The sequence below is a fragment of the Somniosus microcephalus genome, chromosome 13 (assembly GCF_052327205.1).
Source record: "Somniosus microcephalus isolate GS21.2 chromosome 13, FLI_Smic_1.0, whole genome shotgun sequence".
NCBI lineage: Eukaryota > Metazoa > Chordata > Chondrichthyes > Squaliformes > Somniosidae > Somniosus > Somniosus microcephalus.
In genome coordinates, this window is record NC_140999.1 from 161,074,459 (window position 1) to 161,095,165 (window position 20,707).

The 20,707-nt window shown below is 46.1% G+C and overlaps 1 protein-coding gene across 2 annotated transcripts in view; it reads right to left on the reverse strand.

Moving 5' to 3' along the window:
* Positions 1–20,707, reverse strand: part of LOC147108726 (peroxidasin homolog) — a 287,308-nt gene that overhangs the window by 111,785 nt on the left and 154,816 nt on the right. For both annotated transcript variants that reach the window (XM_086005483.1, XM_086005485.1), the window contains exon 3: positions 1,614–1,685. In XM_086005483.1, coding sequence (XP_085861609.1) covers positions 1,614–1,685 — 72 coding nt within the window. The remainder of the gene's footprint in view (positions 1–1,613; positions 1,686–20,707) is intronic.

Sequence of the window (20,707 nt, forward strand, 5' to 3'; positions counted from 1 at the left end):
CAGCACGACAAAAAGGGACACCCGCTCAGCCGAGTACTCGAGGGCTCCTCCCGAGCGGTCAAGGCAGCGGAAACATTGCTTAAGCACTCCAATGGTCTGCTCGATGATGTTCCTGGTGGCGGCATGGCTCTCATTGTATGAGTGCTGGGCAGGAGTGTTGGGGTTGCGGAGGGGAGTTATGAGCCAGGTGGAGAGCGGATAGCTCTTGTCTCCGACCAGGCAGTCGCGAGCTTGATGTGGTGGCTGGAAGAGTGCTGGAACACCAGTCTGACGCAAGATGAAGGCATCGTGGTCGCTGCCAGGATAGCGGGCATTGACGACGAGGATTCACCGTCTGTGGTCGCACACCAACTGCACATTAACGGAGTGGTATCCTTTGTGGTTACAGAATACCTCAGGATTGTAACGGGGTGCCCGCAAAGCCACATGGGTGCAGTCAATGGCGCCCTGCACTATGGGAAAGCCCACTATCCTGGCAAAGCCACATGCACGCTCGTCCTGCTTCTCTCTGGTCATGGGGAAGGAAATGTAGTCTCTTCTTCTGTGGAGAGCCTCTGTGACCTCCCGGATGCATCCTGCGGCAGACTGGAAGGATCTGATGGCGTAGAAATTGAGGGTGACGGTGACCTTGACTGCTACTGTGAGAGCCGTGGTGGTCCTGATCTGAGGCTCGAGGTCTGGCTGCAGGAGGTGGCAGAGCTCTGTGACCACCTCTTTGGTGAAGCGGAGCCTTCTAAGACACTGTTCCTCAGTTAAATTTATGTAGGAGAAGTGCTCCTGAAATACCCTGGGAGGGTAAGGCTTCCTGTTGACAGCTCTGCTGGCCCTCCTCCCTCTGGCCACATTTTCTAATCTTTGTCTCTGCCTGTGATGTTGATGATGGAGGGCGAGGTCAAGTGCCAGTACAGCTCCCATTAACGTATCCAAGTGTGGGACTTCAAAATCTCAGCACAATTAAACTGACAAATTGTTAGCAGCCAGAACACTCCTGAAAGTAATAAACATTTACCTCACTGAAAACAGCTCTTTCCCTATGTCAAACTGAGAAGGCAGCATTGATTGGCGACTAAAATGAAACCGGATGTTGATGCCTTTAAATACCGCTCCTACAGCGGCCATCCGACTGCATCATGCTTCCTCTTCCTGCCATTGTTCACACCAGGCGCTAAGCAGGGGGGTGGCAGTCAATTTTGTATCTGGGCCGTTAACGGGGCGTTCCACACATGCTGAAGTCACGATCTGGCAGCCACTAAAGGCCTAGGCTAAATGTTAATCGGCAGCGCTAAATCCCGGGTGAATGTCGCGTGCGGCGTTGGATTCGCCGCGCCCTGCCGCAAACCCAGGCACTAACGGGAGGTGCTAACATGCCGAGTTTCTCCACCCGTGTTTGTGAAGCAAATACATGAGGTACGAGTGACTTATTGGGATCAATATCATCTTACAGCAAATAGATACATTTACCCCACTACACATGATTACTTCATGCACATTCAAATTATAAACCAATATTACAAGAGAGAAACAAGATCAAGGAGAATCGAATTATGCCTGACTTCCAATACAAGATGCAACCCACAGCAAATATTTCTAGCGGCTTATTAATGTAAACTCACAGATACTTCAGGTTTTCCAACTCCTCAAAGGCCCTCCGTGGAATCCCCTTAATCTGGTTGTTGTTGAGCAGCCTGCAGAAACAAAAGGAGTCAGTAATGATTGACTGCATTCAAAAATGTTTCAGTTTGAACATAACATAGATTCAAGATTCAAGATTATTTTATTGCCATATGTAACTAGTACAATGGAATGCTTACTCCCCACTCACTCCCACAATATAAGTATAAATATAAAAGCAAAAGTAAAAACGAGTATATAAATATAGAAACAATAAGCAAATAAGTATAGCAATGACAGTCCAAGTTGCAGGATATGATGAATAGTGCAAAAAGCCTCTATTACCACTGGAAGTAATAGTAATATATGATAAGTATATGGTAGTGTAAGTATAATATATATATTTATGTATAAATAAGTATAAGTTAAAATGCAGTGTGCAATGTACAAATGAGTTATAAGTTATAAGTTAAGGTTGAGGTACAAGAGTCCTATGTGCACAATCCAGTGATCAAGAATGTTCTTGTGCACTCACGGTTCATGTGATATACAGTTCCAAGGTCGGGGGGAGAATGTGACTATGATATGTGGGGCAGTGCGGTTAGCAGTTCAGTAGGCGCACTGCCTGTGGGTAGAAACTGTTCTTGAACCTGCTGGTCCTGGTTCGGATGCTGCGGTACCGACGGCCGGACCGCAGGAGGGAGAACAGTTCGTGCCCAGGGTGATTGGGGTCCTGGATGATGGGAGCGGGCCTTGTTCCGACACCTGGTCTGGAAGATCTCCTCGATGGGCGGAAGTGCACACCCGATGATCTTTTCTGCCGTCCTCACAACCCTCTGGATGGCTTTCCTGTCCTGTGCAGTGGTGTTACCATACCACACATTGACACCACCCGTCAGGACGCTCTCTATGGTGCCGCGGTAAAAGTTCACAAGCCACTGTGTGCTTATGCTGCATTTCCTCAGGCACCGTAGAGGGTAGAGGCGCTGGTGTGCCTTCTTCAGCATGGCCTCAGTATTGTGGTTCCAGGCCAGGTCATCGGAGATCTGCAGTCCCAGGAATCGGAAGCAACTGACGACTTCCACTGGTGTCCCGTCTATGCTGATGGGGCGGTGGTTCCCTCGGTGGCTTCTGAAGTCCACGATGAGCTCCTTAGTCTTGCCAACGTTCAGGGCAAGGTTGTTGTCATTGCACCATTTCATCAGCTGGACTATCTCATCTCTGTACTCCGTCTTGTCGTCGTTGCTTATCAGGGCAATTACTGTGGTGTTGTTGGCAAACTTGATGATCCGGTTGTTGCTGTGTATGGCTGTACAGTCATGTGTAAACAGAGAGTACAGCCAAGGACTGAGGCAGCAGCCTTGTGGTGATGAGGTGTTGTTCCCTATTTTCACCACTTGAGGCCTGCCAGTCAGGAAATCCAGAATCCAATTGCAGATGGGGGTGCCCAGGCCTAGGTCCCTCAGTTTTAGGACTAGCTTGGAGGGAACAATAGTATTAAATGCAGAGCTGTAGTCAATGAACAACAGTCTGACGTAAGTGTCCCTCCTGTCTAGGTGTTCCAGGGCAGTGTGTAGTGTTAGGGAGATGGCATCATCCACAGACCTGTTCGCCCTGTATGCGAACTGGAACGGGTCCAAGGAGTCGGGGATGATGCTGTTTGTGTGTGTCATGACCAGCTTTTCCAGGCACTTCATGGCTATGGATGTTAGAGCCACGGGTCGATAGTCATTGAGGCCTGTTACCTTGGTCTTCTTAGGTAACGGCACAATGGTTGTCTCCTTGAAGCACACTGGTACAACAGACTGCTGCAGTGAGATGTTAAAAATGTCCGTGAACACAGGAGCCAGCTGGTCTGCGCAGGTCTTGAAGACACGGGGTGAAACCCCGTCTGGGCCGGCTGCCTTCCGTGCTTTCACCCTCCTGAAGGTTTTGTAGTAGTAAAACGTCCCAAGGCGCTGCACAGGAGTATTTTAAGACAAAAAATTTGACACCGATCCACATAATGATAAATTTGGGCAGGTGACCAAAAGCTTGGTCAAAGAGGTAGATTTTAAGGAGCGTCTTAAAGGAGGCGCTAGCGAGGCGGAGAGGTTTAGGCAGGGAATTCCAGAGCTTAGGGCCTAGGCAACAGAAGGCACGGCCACCAATGGTTGAGCGATTATAATCAGAGATGCTCAAGAGGGCAGAATTAGAGGAGCTCAGATATCTCGGGGGGTTGTGGGGCTGAAGGAGATTACAGAGATAGGAAGGGGTTTGGAGGGATTTGAAAACAAGGAGGAGAATTTTGAAATCGTGGGCATTCATGTAAAGATTCCATTTTCTTCTAGAGAGGTGCTTATAGACAAAATAAGTGGAAATCCCCCCTCCCACTCTCTTAAACCTTGAACTTCCAAACTTTTTGCCACTTAGCTGTATACATTCATTTGAATCTAGTTCAAGCTACAGATATTAACAGATCTTGCTGTTCTGAGTCAAGATTTATCCATCCATGAGGCAAGTGTTCAGAACAGAGCTTTCCAAAATTCAAACAGGACAAACTAGTGAATAAAAAATATAAACATAAATAGGACAGAGTTGCCTGGGCATTGTGAGGTGGATTACCAGGTCTCGAAGGCCACATGGAGCCTATAGTCCATCGCTTGGGCAACACTGATCCACACTAAATGCGCCTGCATAATCTGCATTACGGAAATAGCTAAACTTACTGTTGTAAGTGGAGTATGACAGTTTGTTTTTGATGAAGAAATAGTTTTAGCCTGAGCTACATAGCCTGTCAGCATACTGCTTTCCCACCTGATCAAGTGGGTAAAAACACTGGCTGGTACAGCATTAAACCATAGTGATCAGCCAACATCGTAGGTTTGATTCCTAGTCTGTGCTAAGATGCCTGTGATGTACCTGTCTCGAGCAAGTCAGTGTCTTCAGGAAGAGAGAAAATGGAGGGAAAAAAAAGCCCTCTTGAGCAAGGTACCTAAAAAGCCCTGGGGGCTTTCAGGAAAGCAGCTGATAAGTGTTTGAATTAAAGTCTGAACTGAACTGTACTTAAAATGCTTATGTTTTCTCAGATTGTTTTTGGACAGTTACAGGAACATTGGCGAGTTTTGCCAAGATTCTGTGTCTTGAATTCTTTGTGTCTTGAAGACATTATTTCTGATTGGTGCATTGGTCTTAAATCTTATATATTGTGCCCTTTTGTTTTGGAGTGGTGAAAGTTACTCACTGCTATAAAATCCATACAGAACTAAAAGCAGTTGTTTCATTAACTAAAAATAACTTTGCTTGCTTACAAAACAATCAGGAGGTCCATGTTCTATAAAGGATGGCCAGTTTACAATTTCATAACAGATCTAGTAATTTCTAACAGAAAATGCTGGAGAAACTCAGCAGGTCAGGCAGCATCTGTGAAGAGAGAAACAGAGTTAATGGCCCAGAAATTTGGGTCTGGGGCTTCCTGTGGGTGCAAGCCCCCGACCTGCACTTACCTTGCGCGCCGGCAATTGAGATGTAAGGCCCCGTGGAATTCCGCTCCGGGGCCTGGCCCAGCTGCCGGTGCGCTGTGCTTGCGTGTCCCAGGGGCGTAGTTAGTGCAATGCGTCCCCTGGGATCACGTGAGCCATGGGCAGCCAATCAGAGGAGGGAAAAGCCCATTCATAAGATTGACAGGAAGACCTGTCTAAACTTATGAATACTACGGGCCTCAAAATAGCATTAAACCTTCAAATAATTTTTTTTTTTTTTAAATCACACTTTTTCAATAAACTACAAATTACATTAAATAACTATTTTAAACAATAATTTAAATTTTTGAAAAAAGAATTTTATAAAAAAACGGGGCTAAAAATAAACTTACCTTGCTTTAAAGTATTTAAAAATAATAAACCTGTGGAAAAAATGTTTTAATTTTAATTAATTGACCACTTACCTTGTAAAAAGCAGGCCTTACGCCTGCTTTTTAAATGTGTAAATCCTACAGGCTTAACCTCACGTGAAAACCTGCAAAAAAAACCTAAGTTCAAAGCGCACGCGCAGCCTCCCCTGCGCGCGTGTTCGACCTCTGAACCCCTTCGTTCAGAGGATCGGAAGTGCCGGTTTCCCGCGCATGCGCAGTGCATGCAGGAAACCCGCACTTCCATTCGGCCTACGGGTGAGTACCCCGTGCTTACTCACCCATGGAGAGCCGAATTTCTGGGCCATTGTTTCAGGTCGACACATCGACCTGAAACGTTAACTCTGTTTCTCTCTTCACAGATGCTGCCTGACCTGCTGAGTTTCTCCAGCATTTTCTGTTTTTATTTCAGATTTCCAGCATCTGCAGTATTTTCTTTTTGTGTTGTTGTAGTAATTTCTAATACTTGTGCACATTATTCTAGAAAGGTCCAAAATAATCAGGGAAATTACCGTTAAAAATCATTTTCCATGCAAAAGGTCAATCAAAAAGAAAAGTTGCACATCTCATTTTCAATGCAATGTAAGTTGTGAAGATCAGGCTAGTGATGCCAACAGTGGCAACTCGAGTAAGCAACTTATTCTCTCTTCAATTAAAGCCACTGCCTGCAAATACATTGTGACAGCTGACATTGTAAAATTGATGCTGACAGCAATTTACAAATGTAAATGTGGACATAGAAACATGACCAAAATCGTGACTAGTATTAGTAAGCTTGTGGACAGAAAGTGTGCACCCTGTGCAAGATGATAAGGATGAGGAATGCCATTCAACCCATCCTAATGCATTCATTTACAACTTTCCCAAGTGTCGGGTCCCCGATTTGCGCATGGACCAGACACCTACAGTCCTCCTATTGCTGCATTCACTTGTTTCTTAAATGATTAGAGTTTTCACCTCCGCAAGTCCATTCCACATGTTGATCACTCTGCGTGAAGAACAACTTCCTGATCTCGGTTCTAAATTTACCTTTCACCAATTTGAACCTGTGTCACCTTGTCCTCCTCTCGGTTTAATTTAAAGTAATATTCCAAATTTATATTTTCCATTAAATATCGGATATTCTTTCATAAGGTCACTCTCAAGTGCTTCCATTCCAGGCTGAAAAGCCCAAATCTCTCCAGCCTCATAATCAAACCTTTGATACAAGAGATCAGCATTGTGGCTCTTTACTGCACTGCCTCCAGTGCTTGAATGTCTCCTTTGTTTCTCGGTGGTCAGAACTGGGCACAATACTCAATATGAAGACTGACCAGAGCACTGTACAGTTTGATCTTAACTTCCTCTAACTCACATTATACTGTTTTAGCTATGTAATTCAACAGGTTATTGACTTTGCTTATTGCTGCTGTGCACTGGTTAGACATGTAGGCCGCGATTTTGCCAGTGCTCAGAGGGTGGGTTTGCAGGCGGGTCAACAGGTAAAATCGTTCTGAATGACGGCGGGTTGCGATTCCGCCGTCAACCCGCCTCCAAACAATTTCCCCAAGTGTCGGGTCCCCGATTTGCGCATGGACCCGACACCTAGCGACGGGAAGAGGATTAAAAGCAATTACCTGCCTATTAACATGTACTTGCCAGTAGTTGACAGGCTATTTTTGAATTTTGCCGCTTCTGCCTCGGGTTTCCCAACGTCCGGACACCACGCCAGGTAAGTGTGGCGTGTTGTGAGTCTGCTATAATGTTTCTGGATCAATGACAGCTGCAGAAGTGGTGTGAAGGATGCAATGTTGCACTGGTGAGTCTCAGAAGTAAGACAATGTTGAGAAATGCATTTTTAATACATTTACACATTTCTGTAGATTACAAGTTTTGAAATCCATGTCCAGTGCCACCACTTTGGGAGACCTTCTCTCACCAGTGGCAGATCGCTTCTGTCACCTCACCTGCAGCTGCCATCTATTCCAACCTATGGAGGGTGTCATTGGAGAGCCTGGGTGCAAGAGGTCACCTTTGTGCAGTGATTGTCAGTGTTTGCAGCACCTCAATGCTGTCAAACATGGAGAAATCAACTGTCAAAAATAAATTGTGCGTGGTCCCTTTAAGAAAACCATCAGATGACGCATCATCAAATGATGTCATCTGACTGGCTTCCTCTTAATTGGCGGGCTTAACAAGGTCAATCAACTTAAAATCACAGCCAGAGTGTGTCTGGAGTCCACATCAACTTCATCCGCAGCTATTTCAATATCATTCACGGAGGATGTTGCACCCACATTCCTTCCTATTTAATTTACATTTATTTGCATAAAATTTAATCTGTCATTGCTCTGCTCACTCGCATTTAATTTTAACTCAATCTGTATTTTCAGGGCTTCCTACTTCAATTGCACTATTGCTCCTAGTTTGATATCATCAGCAAATTTGATCAATTTGCACGGAGCTTCTGAATCCAAGTCATTGGTGTAAACAACAAGAGTGGTCACAACACCTAGCCCTGGGGGAACTCCTGTCTCCATGCCAACCTAACTCTTAACACGTACCTATTTTCTACCTTTCAGCCAATTTCTCTTTAAACTTAACTAGTTGCCTTTTGTGTGGAACTTTATCAAATTAGTTTTGGAAGATTTGCTGCAGTTCACATGGATTGCCATTTCTTCAAAGAAATCAAGGAGGTTAGTTAGACAGGGTCCTCCCCTTCTAAAGCTACATTGGCTCCTGTTTACTAGGTTGTTGTTGTACAGATTTACTCCTGATTAAGACGAATGGGTCTTCAATTATCTGTGTCTGTTCTGTCACCCTTTTTGAATATGGGCACCACACATTAGCCTGTTTCCAATCTACTGGTACCCGCCCCCCCCGTAGTGTCCACTGACTCCCTCATAATGATTGCGAAAGGGCTCGCAAAACTCCTTCTGAATTTGTCTTCAGCGCTCTGGCATAAATACTATTTAAGCCTGGGGATTTATTTGGTTTAAGCCTTTTCAGCTTGTCTAGGACTTCCATTACATCTAAATTATGAATTTTGTTTGGATACTCTCTTTTTGGGAAGAGCATATTCTTCTGTCTTCCCTTGTGAATACTTTGAAGAATATATTGTGCTACTCACAGTAGTCAGAGGATACACTGTTTTTTAAGGAAGGAACATCATGCCATGTAAAGCACAAATGTCATGCTGCTGCACACCCCTTTAAGACTGCAAAGTCAATTTACTGTAAGTAAACACTTAAAAACTGTGCGAGTTCACACGCAAGTCAATTGAGAGACTACAGCCATTGTGGTCCTGTTATTTTCTGTTGCTGGAGAACTTTTCTGTACATTCATAACACAGAAAATTGTATTAGACAATGTGTGATGTCTGAAGTGTGATGGATTTTTAAGGTTTTTATAATTAGATAGATCGGATGGGTGAATGTGCAGTTCCACAACTTGCTTTCAAAGAGAGTGAATGATTAAATTTGCATACTGTATGAAAACATTAACTAACCAGTAAGTTTATATAGTTTCTATGAAAGGATCCTGTAGCTTGAAGCTCAGGGAGTTTATATCATTAGTAAGTTTGCTGGGTTCTGTAGTCACAGAAATCACAGAAACCCCACAGTGCAGATAGAGGCCATTTCGGCCCATCGAGCCTGCACCGACACATATCCCACCTGATCCCCGTAGCCCCTACACCAACACCAACACATATCCCACCCTATCCCCGTAACCCCACGTATTTAATCCCCCTAACACTAAGGGTCAATTTATCATAGCCAATCAACCTAACCCGCACATCTTTGGACTGTGGGAGGAAACCGGAGCACCCGGCAGAAACCCACGCAAACACAGGGAGAATGTGCAAACTCCACACAGTCACCCGAGGCCGGATTCGAACCCGGGTCCCTGGCGCTGTGAGGCAACAGTGCTAACCACTATGCCACCGTGCTGTAGTGTGAATGTTAACTTTATTAGCACATGAAGGCTTGAATCTACAGCTGTTTTTGTGGCTTGTCTGTGTTTTTTGTGGTACTGTAACATGTTTGGCTGTCATTCAGCCACAGCATAAAAAACAGCACCACTGCTAATTTATTTCCAATGAAGTGTAGCCAATAGGCTGGAACTTACTTCCATGACCATTCAAATGATATGCAGATTAGTAAAGGCTTATCGAAGTAGAGAAACAACAGAAATGGTGGGAAAACAAGACAGTCTATGGAAAGTGAAATTCACTTTAAAGGACCCCAACCTCTTTTGATCACGGGGCATTTATGGCTGAAGGTATGGCTGCCGTTGCTGGAGCGAAGGGAATTTCTCCAAAGACAAGAGGAGCTATGGTGTGGTACCAGAGCAGTACTCTGCATATCTGCACCTTTAATTCTCCACAGTATTTCAAATCAGAGTTACATAGGAACAGGAGTAGGCCACTCAGCCCCTTCAGCCTATTCTGCCATTCAATGAGATCATGGCTGATCTGTGACCTAACTCCATATACCCGCCTTTGCCCCATATCCCTTAATACCCTTGGTTAACTAAAATCTATCAATCTCAGATTTAAAATTAACAATTGATCTAGCATCAATTGCCGATTGCGGAAGAGAGTTACAAACTTCTAACACCCTCTATGTGTAGAAGTGTTTCGTAACTTCGCTCCTGAAAGGTCTGGCTCTAATTTTTAAGACTATGACCCTTAGTCCTAGACTCCCCAACCAGCAGAAATAGTTTCTCTCTATCCACCCTAAATTCCAGGGAATACAACCCTAGTTTGTGTAATCTCACCTCCTAATTTAATTCTTGGAGTTCAGGTATCATGCTGGTAAATCTATACTGCACTCCCTCCAGGCCAATATATCCTTCCTAAGGTGTGGTGCCCACAACTGCTCACAGTAGTCCAGGTGTGGTCTAACCAGGGCTTTGTATAGCTGCAGCATAACTTCTACCCCCTTGTATTCTAGTCCTCTAGATATAAAGGCCAGCATTCCATTAGCCTTTTTGATTATTTTCTGTACCTGTCCATGACATTTTAATTATCTATGTATTGGACACCAAAGCCGCGTTTCGTCTACCGAGGTGGGTCTGGTGCGGCCCCGCTGCTGGCTCCATCCCACTCTATGAAAATAAATTTATGTTGATTGGGCTTGCCAAGCGGGTTTTCCGGCCAACTGAAGGAAGCGGGTCTGATGGCGTCACTTGATGACGCGTCGTCAGCCGGTTTCCTTAAAGGGACCATGCGCAAGTGTTTTTGACAGTTCTGCTCTCCGTGTTCTACAGCATTGAGGTGCTGCAAACACTGACAAGCACGGTACAGAGGTGCACGGCTGCACCCAGGCTCTCCCATGACTCTCAATATGCTTATGGAGGGAGTCACAGCACACAAGGAGGTTCTCTTCCCTTCCCATGGGTGGATGAGACCTCCCCAGGAGATCATCGCAGCCTGGTTGCACACTGCACAGGAGGACACAAGCAGGGATGTCCTCAGGAGGACCAGGCTGCAGTGGTGCAAGCCTTTCAATGATCTCAGTAGATCACAAAACGTTACTGCAAAGCCACTCAACGTCATCCTGCTGTGCCACTCGTCACATCCCCATCACTCTGCCTTCCCTACCCTACTCCTGCACAGCCTTACTCACATCAACTTCCCTTGGACCTCCACCCATCCCTCTCTATCTACATTATCACATCCCCATCTCACTAGCCACTGCTCACACTCACCCTCATCCTAGTCCAATCATACCAACTAACAACACACAAGGGTAGGCACTTGGGTGTTTTAGCCAATGTTCATGTGAAGTTTGTTAATGTGCTGTCAAACATTGAAATCCTTATTTTCAACACTTTGCATTCTTGGACAGATGTGTGCGCAACTTTGGATGTGGCTTAGTGAGTTGCAGTGAATGGTGAGACATAACGGTACCCCCCACAATGGCGATGAGTGTGAAAGGAATGGCTTGGGCATTGTAGGGATGCTTTATGGCGTTGGTGTGAGGTGGTGCCAACCTGGCGCATCATGTGGCATCCAGGGTGTACAGCGTCAAGTGAAGTAAATGTGGCCATGGTGAGGCCATCCCTGGCCTCCCGGGCAGCAATGTGGTCGGGTGCTGATGCCCTGTGTCCTGTGCAGCATCAGTTGATTGCGGAGAAGGTTGGTGGTGTTGTTGGTGCTGCTGGTGCAGCTGGTGTTGGGGCTGATCGTGGTGGGATTCTGAGGGCCAAGGTGAGATATTTTCAAGGGCAACGATGCTGATGGAATAGATGGCAGGTGAGTTTGAGATGACAGAAGCGATCTGTCAATGGTGAGAGAGGTTGTTCCAATGAGGTGACACTGGATGAGAGTTTGCTCCAAACTCTTGCAAGCTGCATAAAGTCTTCCAAATGCAGTAAGCAATAGCTTCTAACCTTGGAAAGTGAATACCTATGAAATGGGAGCTTTTATAGACCATTTGCAGCTGTCAAGTAAAGAAATCATCCCATGCTGACACAACTCCCAACTTCCTTACCTGATGTGATCCCCGACCAGCGGGGAAGCTGTTGGCGAACTCTAAAAATCTAAAGGTTAGCTTAAAATACTATTTAATTACCTCTTAACAATCTCTCTAATACCTCCCCTGCCGCTTGGTGTCGGGTCTGTTCAGCGATGGCAGACCCAACATCTGGAAGACTAACGTGGAGGCAGGTTCCCTACCCGGTCAAAAAAAAAATTCCCAGCCAACCTGTCACCAAACGCGCCCGCTGACCCCCTGAAAAATACCGCCCCCCCCCCCCATGTCTCTTTGAACCTCCACTGTTTCTAGCTTTTCACTATTTAGAAAGTATTCTGTTCTATCTTTTTCAGGTCCAAAGTGGATGACCTCACATTTGAATACATTGAAATCCAATCGCCACAGTTTTGCCCAGTCGCTTAATCTATTAATAGCTCTTTGTAATTTTATGTTTCCATCCACACTGCTTACAATGCCATCTATATTTGTGTCATTGGCAAACTTGTATATGTGGCTTTCTATCCGATCATCTAAGCCATTAATAAATATGGTGAATAGTTGAGGCCCCAACACAGAATCTTGCGGGACACCATTAGTCACATCCTGCCAATTAGAGTACCTGTCCATTATCCCTACACTCTGTTTCCTGCCGCTCAGCCAATTTCCTAACCAGGTCAATAATTTGCCTTCAATTCCATGAGCTTCAACTTTAGCTAACAGTCTCTTAGGAGGGACTTTATCAAATGCCTTCTGGAAGTCTATATAAATAACATCCATAGACATTTCCCTGTCCACTACTTTAGTCACCTCTTCAAAAAAATTCAATCAGGTTCATCAGGTATGACCTACCCTTTACAAATCCATGCTGGCTCTCTCTGATCAGCTGAAAATGTACATGGTGTTCCGTCACTCTGTCCTTAATTTAGGCTCTAGTAATTTCCTGACAGCAGGTTTTAGGCTAACTGGTCTATAGTTCCCTGGTTTCACTCCCTCACCTTCATCATAAGTTACTGGCTGGCTGTGATCTCCGCAGATACATTTTCAACTTAGAGATGGATGCAACCAAGCCTGACCCATCAGAAGCTGCATATTATGTAGCTTGTGCAGAAATCACATCACCCTTCAAAATCCAAAGCTAATACAGGAAACTCTCTTTTAACCGGCACCTAAATAACCGGAAATCTCTGTTAACCGGCAAAATTCAGGAGTAGGTTCAGGTAAGTTTTACTTCATATTAGTGGCAGTTCCTGGATCTGTGGCTGTGTAACTGGGGTTCATGCACTTGTTACTAAGCAACAGGGACGCTTGGTCTGTGGCCGGAGTTCCTGCACATGTTGCTAAGCAACAGGGAAGCCTGGATTTGTTGCTGTGTACGGAGCTCTCGTACCTTTTAATTATACTTCTCTGTAATCCGGACTTTTTGATAAACCGGCACCACGCTGGTCCCGTTGGTGCCGGATAATAAAGAGTTTCCTGTACCTACGTGAGTGAACACACAACATCGTACAAGCCTTTCTGAGGCTACATTGTGGAGAATCCCATGTCAGGTCTGAAAATGCCACGCATACACAATTGAAGCACAAGCCATACAATGCTTGAATTAGATCTCTTGTTATAATTCATTTGGGGGATAAGGGGGCTCATCTACTCAAGTCATTAGCCAAGTCTTTAAACTGCAGTCGGTATCTCCTGCAAAAGCAATCTATACATATCAATCACAATTCACAGTTTGGTGCATTCTTTAGCAGAATACCATATTTACCAGTGAGTTGGCATTCACCCACGCCCCAAAATAAAGACAACTTGATCCAGCTCAAGCTCGTCAATTCATTTGCTAGAATGTAATGTGCTATTTAGATCAGCTGCATACCTGAGCACTTCCACTCCAGGAGGCTCCAATTTACAAATGATTGAATGAATAACAAAGACAGCTCACTGAGTGGACTCACCCACAACAATTAGTGCTCCACAGAATCTGCTGAAGTTGGATTTTAGATTTAAACTAGAATCCTCTTGGACCCAGATACTAAGCAGCAGTATAGACAGGGCAGAAGATTCAATAATGGACCCTGAATACTTCACTACCACGTCCCAATTACATTTAGGGACTCTCTCCCTTCTCCTATGGGCCAAAGGTATTGTTAGTGTAGACTGGCAATTGCCCTAAGGAGTAAGCTGCCCCGCAGCATGAAACTTTAGATAGATCTTGGACTATTGTACGAGACCCAATAGTGCCAACCCAGTGAGGAAAATCCCATCAATAATCTTTTTTTTTAAATTTTTTAAGTGCACTTCTAATGCACACCATCCTTCTAAAAACACTAGGCCCAAAATTCCACCCTCCACCCTGGTAGCTCACTTGAATCATCACTTGAATCACATCAACCAACACTTGGATTTGGGATAGAATCAGGATCTGCCAGGATTCTGCCTCGTTTCTTACTAACCACCATTTTATGTTGCGGGGGGGGGGGGGTGGAGAGAGAATACACAGCTCTTTCACTTCAAGGAAGCATGTCTGGTGGGGGAGGAGGGATGGTTTCCAGTCTACTCGGGGAATTCCGCTCCATATGCCCTTACAAGGCCACAGCAGAACGTTTGCGCACTTAGAGAGAAGGTCCTATGCCTTAAGCAGACAAATGTAATTGATCATAGAGGAGATTGATTACCTTTGTGGTGCCTGAAAATGGCTCCCTTAGACCTGAAGTGGTGGAGGAGGAACCTGTGGCAGAGCAGCTGCGGACTGATCCTCCTTACCAGGGTGCACTGGGGCAGGTGCCACTGAAGCACCCTTACAGTGGCCATCCCATCTATGGCAATGACCCCGAGGGGAATTTCAACTCCCCAAAACGGGTGGGTTTGGGTTAGGTGGGATGAAAAAAAATGTTTAAATCTCAAACCCAGCCCGCCCGCTTCTGGTTATAACAGAGGCGGGACAGGGGAGCCCGTGCAACCAACCCGCTCCCAGGAATCGGGCTGGTCATTTAAATATTTTAATGAGGCTGCTGCCTCAGATTTTATCCCGGTTTTAAATTTAACTCGGCAGCTAAAGGGAGGAGAGGACTGCTGCGTAGAAGATGCAAGTGCCTTTCCAGCACTGCTTTGTGGGCCAGGAGGAACAGATATTTCCTCCCAGCTCCCAAGCTAACTTGCTTCCCTCTCCGCGATCGGACCACCCCGCAATCAGACGCCATCCCCATGATAACCAACCAACCCCTACCCCCCGCGCCACAAGGCACTCTGTACTCTCGCCCTGTCTCCCCGCTCCTGGGTTGCAGCCTCTGCTGCAGTGATCCCCGCCCAGCAGGGAGCCAAGCCCCTCAATCAGCCTGGCTTCCGGGCGGGGGTCCTGTTTAAATAAAAGCACGCAGGCTGTGGAGGGTCAAAACTCCACAGCGTTCGGTGAAACCCAGACTTACAGGATTCCCGACCAGAACTCCTGCCCTTTTTGGAAATCACACCCCAGTAATTATCGGAGCCCCCGTCTCTGCAATTTTGAAAGAAGTCTGTGGCCTTGTGCTTGGGCAGATGGGGGTTCTTCTGCTCTGCTGCTCTTGCACCAGTCGAGCAGGCCCAATATGTTTATGCATCACTAAAGCACTTTACAGACATAAGAACAGCATGTATTTCAACTGTGCAGAAACTCAACCATAAACTTATAAAATATACACCACAAATGTAGGATTGAAGAGTTTATTTTCAGAACTATCAGAAACACTGTAATCCTGTCAGGACATTTCTGTGCTGTAAAAATAAACAATTCCTCAATGTTCTGCCCATTTAAGCACAAGATAAGCCAACTCGGTTTATTTGCTGTTGCTGATCATTAATCAAATAGAAGCAGATGTATTTGCTCGCTATCCTACGTCAGCTCTGACTTGTGAGAAGCACTTACATATGGAAGGTTGGTTGATGCAAGTAATATCTCCAGTGAGCGCCAGCTGCAGCTGCCTTTGGAGCCACTGACACAGCATGGCTGTAAGCAGCGGGTACCTTCAGAATCACATTTTATTCCTCGTAAAGATCGGAGATTGCTTGCCTGCTCAAAATGGGAACAGTGCAATTTTTGCGGTTTGGCCCCCCTTCAGAAATAGAACTGAAGAGACAGTCATCCTGCTGTATAGTCTCCCTGGGCTGGCAATATTTGTGCTCACTTCTCACACGGAAGTCATTTAAAAAAAAATATAGAATAGTTTCTTTCTGGCTTCTGTGGTGTATGTAACCGTTCCACCTTTAAGAGAACTATTTTAAGAGATGCACTACTTTATCTTGGCTGCTGTATACTGTAATACCGGTGGTGACCACACCGGTATATAAGTGCTGTGTAATGATTTATTGGGCAGTTCAGCCCTGACCTTCGACTAGTAAAGACCTGTTAAAGTTATTCTTGCGGTCTGTGTGCAGAGATTCATATTAACCATAACTGGAACACACAGACTTAACAGTGGCGACGAGTACGATCTTACCCTGCGGCAGAGATACATCCAAGGCAGTTTAACGGGCGTCGAGAAGAGGCATCCGCCCTCATCATCCTGCTGAGAAAAGACTCGGGTCTGAAGAGCAAAGGAAGAATCCTGACACGAAGCCTTCCATCAGCGACAGGCAGTGATCATCCCTTCTACCACGGTGGTGGGTAAGCCGATCAGCGACGAGCAGCAAGTCGGCCACGTTGGCTGTGGAGTAGGGGAGGGAAAACGGAGGATATAAGGGCGGAGAACTCGACCACGGCCGGGGAAAAGAGCCGGACAGAAGTCGGGGCCAGAGGCGCTGAGACTGGGGCAGCGTAAGGCACGGGAGCCGCGGTGAATGCAAACGCAGCCGGTGTAAAAGACCGGGCTGCAAGCGGGCTGGGAGACGCAACAGCGTCGAGAGAGAGCTCGACCGCGACCGGGGAAAAAGGCTGGGCAGCTACCGAGGCCGCGAGGCGCGGGAGAAAATAAAAAATAAAAAAAAAAACCCGCGGAGAACTCAGCCGCAGCCGGTGGAAAGGACCGGACTGCAAGAGGGGCTGGGAGGCACGAATTGAGTACCGCTGGGGAGGCGCGAACACAGCAATACGGCAATCGCCATTACAGCCAGCGGGGGAGAAAGGCAAACGCGGGAAGCCGCCATTTTCGTAGGCGGGGGAAGACAAGCGCAGGAAACCGCCATTTTGAAAAAAAAAAAAAAAAATTCTTTTTGTTTCTCAAGAAGATTGCGAGGATGCCTAAGCGTGGTAACATCAACGATTTCGATCCCGATGTTGAAGATTGGGCCACGTATGTAGAACGCATAGAGATTTATTGTAAGGCAAATAAAATATCAGATGACGATAAAGCACTAACCTTACTAAACTCAATGGGTGCGAAGACATACGGGCTATTGAAGCATCTTCTATCACCAGCTAAACCGGCGGATCAGACTTTCGCTAATATTGTTGCTGTCCTGAGAAATCATTTGAACCCCACACCGCTGATGTTAGCGGAATGATTTAAATTTTATGCGAGAACGCAACTGAAAGAGGAAAGCAACGCGGAGTATTTAATTGAACTGCGTAAGCTAGCGAAATACTGTCAGTTTGGGGAAAGACTGACAGAGGCACTGAGAGACAAATTCGTGTGTGGATTGTCGAAAGAAGGAACACAAGAGCGGCTGCTTGAAGAGAATGATCTTACACTTGATAAGGCTGTCACTATTGCAGCATCGCACGAAGCCGCAGCGAGAGGCACTGCGGAAATGCAGCTGAAGGCAGCGGTACTCAGCGTAGATCAAATGGCTTTGGGTACAGCGAAATGTTATCGTTGTGGAAAGACAACACATGATCAGAACCAATGCTGGTTTAAAAATCAGGAATGTAGAAAATGTGGCAAGCTTGGTCACATAGCTAAAGTATGCCGGTCAGGAAAGAAGACCAGCAACAAAAAGTCACCGCAGGAAAAGTGCAGAAAGGTACATAAGGTGGCTGAGAAGAGTTCGGATGAACAGAATTCGGATTCAGACTCCAACAGCAAGGAACTGGGTAGTCTGAGAATTCACAATGTGAGTAAGGAAGCTGACCTACAAACTATCTGGGTCACACTTCAGATAGCAGGAGTCCAAGTGAAGATGGAATTGGACACCGGATCGGCGTTGACAGTCATGAATAAGCAAGATTACAAAAGGTTATTCACACATATTCCCCTACGGGATACGGAGATAGTATTGCAGACATACACGGGGCAAAGAGTATACCCCATCGGAAAGATAAAAGTCAAGGTGGTACACAAGGGCAAAGAACACCAAGGAATGGACTTATATGTACTACCTGAGGGAGGTCCACCACTTCTGGGACGGGAGTGGATCAGGAAAATAAATATGGACTGGCACTCCCTAAAAGCAATAACGGTAGATTCCGGAAAAAAAGATGTCAAACCTGAACGATTGTCCAGAATATTGGATGAGGCTAAAGAGGTGTTCCAACAGGGACTGGGAACACGGAGAGGAATTACGGCAAAAATCAAGATTGCAGAACATGCAAACCCAAAATTTTTCAAAGCCAGACCGGTACCTTATGCGATACGACCTGCTGTGGAAGCTGAGCTGGAAGGGCTAGAACGTTCAGGAGTACTGTCTAAGGTGGACTGGAGTGAGTAGGCCACGCCCATTGTTCCCGTCATGAAGCGTTCATCGAGTAACAAGCCAGGGGAACCGGGGAAGGTCCGCATCTGTGGAGACTTCAAGATCACGGTTAATCCGGTGCTTCACACGGTGCAATATCCGCTCCCGCGGATTGAGGATATCTTTGCTTCATTGTCTGGCGGGAAACACTTCACCAAGATAGACCTGGCGCAAGCGTACTTACAGATGGAAGTTGAGGAAGAGTCGCGCCAGTATCTCACAATCAACACGCACAGAGGCTTGTATCGATATAATAGACTGGTTTTTGGAGTGGCTTCGGCTCCAGCAATTTGGCAGAGGGCCATGGAGCAGGTATTACAGGGAATTCCAAGCACTCAATGTTACTTGGACGATATCCTGATTACAGGAGATGACGATGAGGAACACCTTGCAAATTTGAAACTGGTGCTCACCAGATTGAAGGAATATGGACTTCAAGTTAATCGCCAGAAATGTGAGTTCTTTCAGAAACGGATCTCGTACTGTGGTCATGTCATTGACCAGGAGGGGCTGCACAAGTCACCTGACAAGATCGAAGCTGTTGTGAAGGCTCCCGCTCCGGAAAATGTATCCCAGTTGAGGTCGTTCCTAGGGTTGATTAACTATTACCATAAGTTTCTGCCAAATCTATCCACGGTGCTGCACCCGCTGAACGCTCTTTTGCAGAAAGAAGTACCATGGAAGTGGAGCGAGGACTGTAAGAAGGCCTTTCGCAAAAGCAAGGCATTGATCACCTCAGAGGAAGTGTTGGCTCACTTCAACCCAACGCTACCTATTCGTTTAGCTTGTGATGCTTCTCCTTATGGTATTGGAGCAGTACTCTCACACAAGTTGCCAAATGGCTTGGAAAGGCCAGTCGCATTTGCATCCAGATCATTGACCTCCGCTGAGCGCAACTATGCTCAGATAGATAGGGAGGCTCTCAGCCTTGTGTGGGGAGTAAAGAAGTTTAATCATTACCTGCAGGGCCAGAAGTTTACACTGCTGACAGACCACCAGCCGTTGGTATCCATTTTTAACCCTAAGAAGGGTGTTTTGGTGATGACAACACAGAGGCTCCAGAGATGGTCCCTTTTCCTAGGGGCACATCAATATCAGATAGAATTCAAAGGTACAAAGCAGCATGGTAATGCTGATGGGCTGTCGCGCCTGCCACTACCTACTGAGGAGGAGGCACTGACGGTTGACCCGGTGGAGTTATTTCACTCGACCATCATCGAATGTTTACCTGTCACCAATGCAAATATTGAAAGGGAGACTAGGAATGACCCGACACTGTCCCGGGCCTACGAATTGACAGTAAAGGGATGGCCAGCCCATGGTGATCCACTGTTACCAAGACGAGAACAGCTGTCCATCTGTCAGGGAACATTGATGTATGGAACAAGGGTGATTATCCCTCCTAAGTTAAGAGAGAGAGTTCTTGAAGGTCATCTGGGGGGAGTCAAGATGAAAAGCCTTGCTAGGGCTTATGTGTGGTGGCCGGGTATCGACCAACAGATAGAGGATCTGACGAAAAGCTGCTCAGGGTGCCAAAAAGTCCAAAATGCACCTCCAATTGCACCGCTGCATCCATGGGAATGGCCTTCAACCCCATGGCAACGTGTACATATTGATTTTGCTGGTCCATTCATGGATTCCATGTTTTTAATTGCGGTGGACACACATTCTAAATGGCCAGAAGTGATTAAAATGACTACCACTACCTCGGAGAAGACGATCGTGGTGCTAAGAACGATATTTGCAAGAAATGGATTGCCAGAGCAAATATGTTCAGACAACGGACCACAGTTCGTGTCAGAGGAATTCCAGAAATTCCTGAAGAAGAATGGGGTGAAACATTATACCTCTGCCCCATATCATCCAGCTACGCATGGGCTGGCCGAGAGGTTTGTACATACGTTCAAAAAGGCAATAAAAGGCAATAAAAGCCATGAGCGAAGATCAGATTCCACTGCAACACAAGGTGGACAATTTCCTACTGGCATATCGAAACGCCACCCGTGCAACAACAAACCAAAGTCCTGCCATGATGTTCTATAACAGGAGGTTGCGGTCCAGGTTGGACTTGTTAAAACCAAATGTGCGGAGGCAAGTCGAAAACAAACAGTTC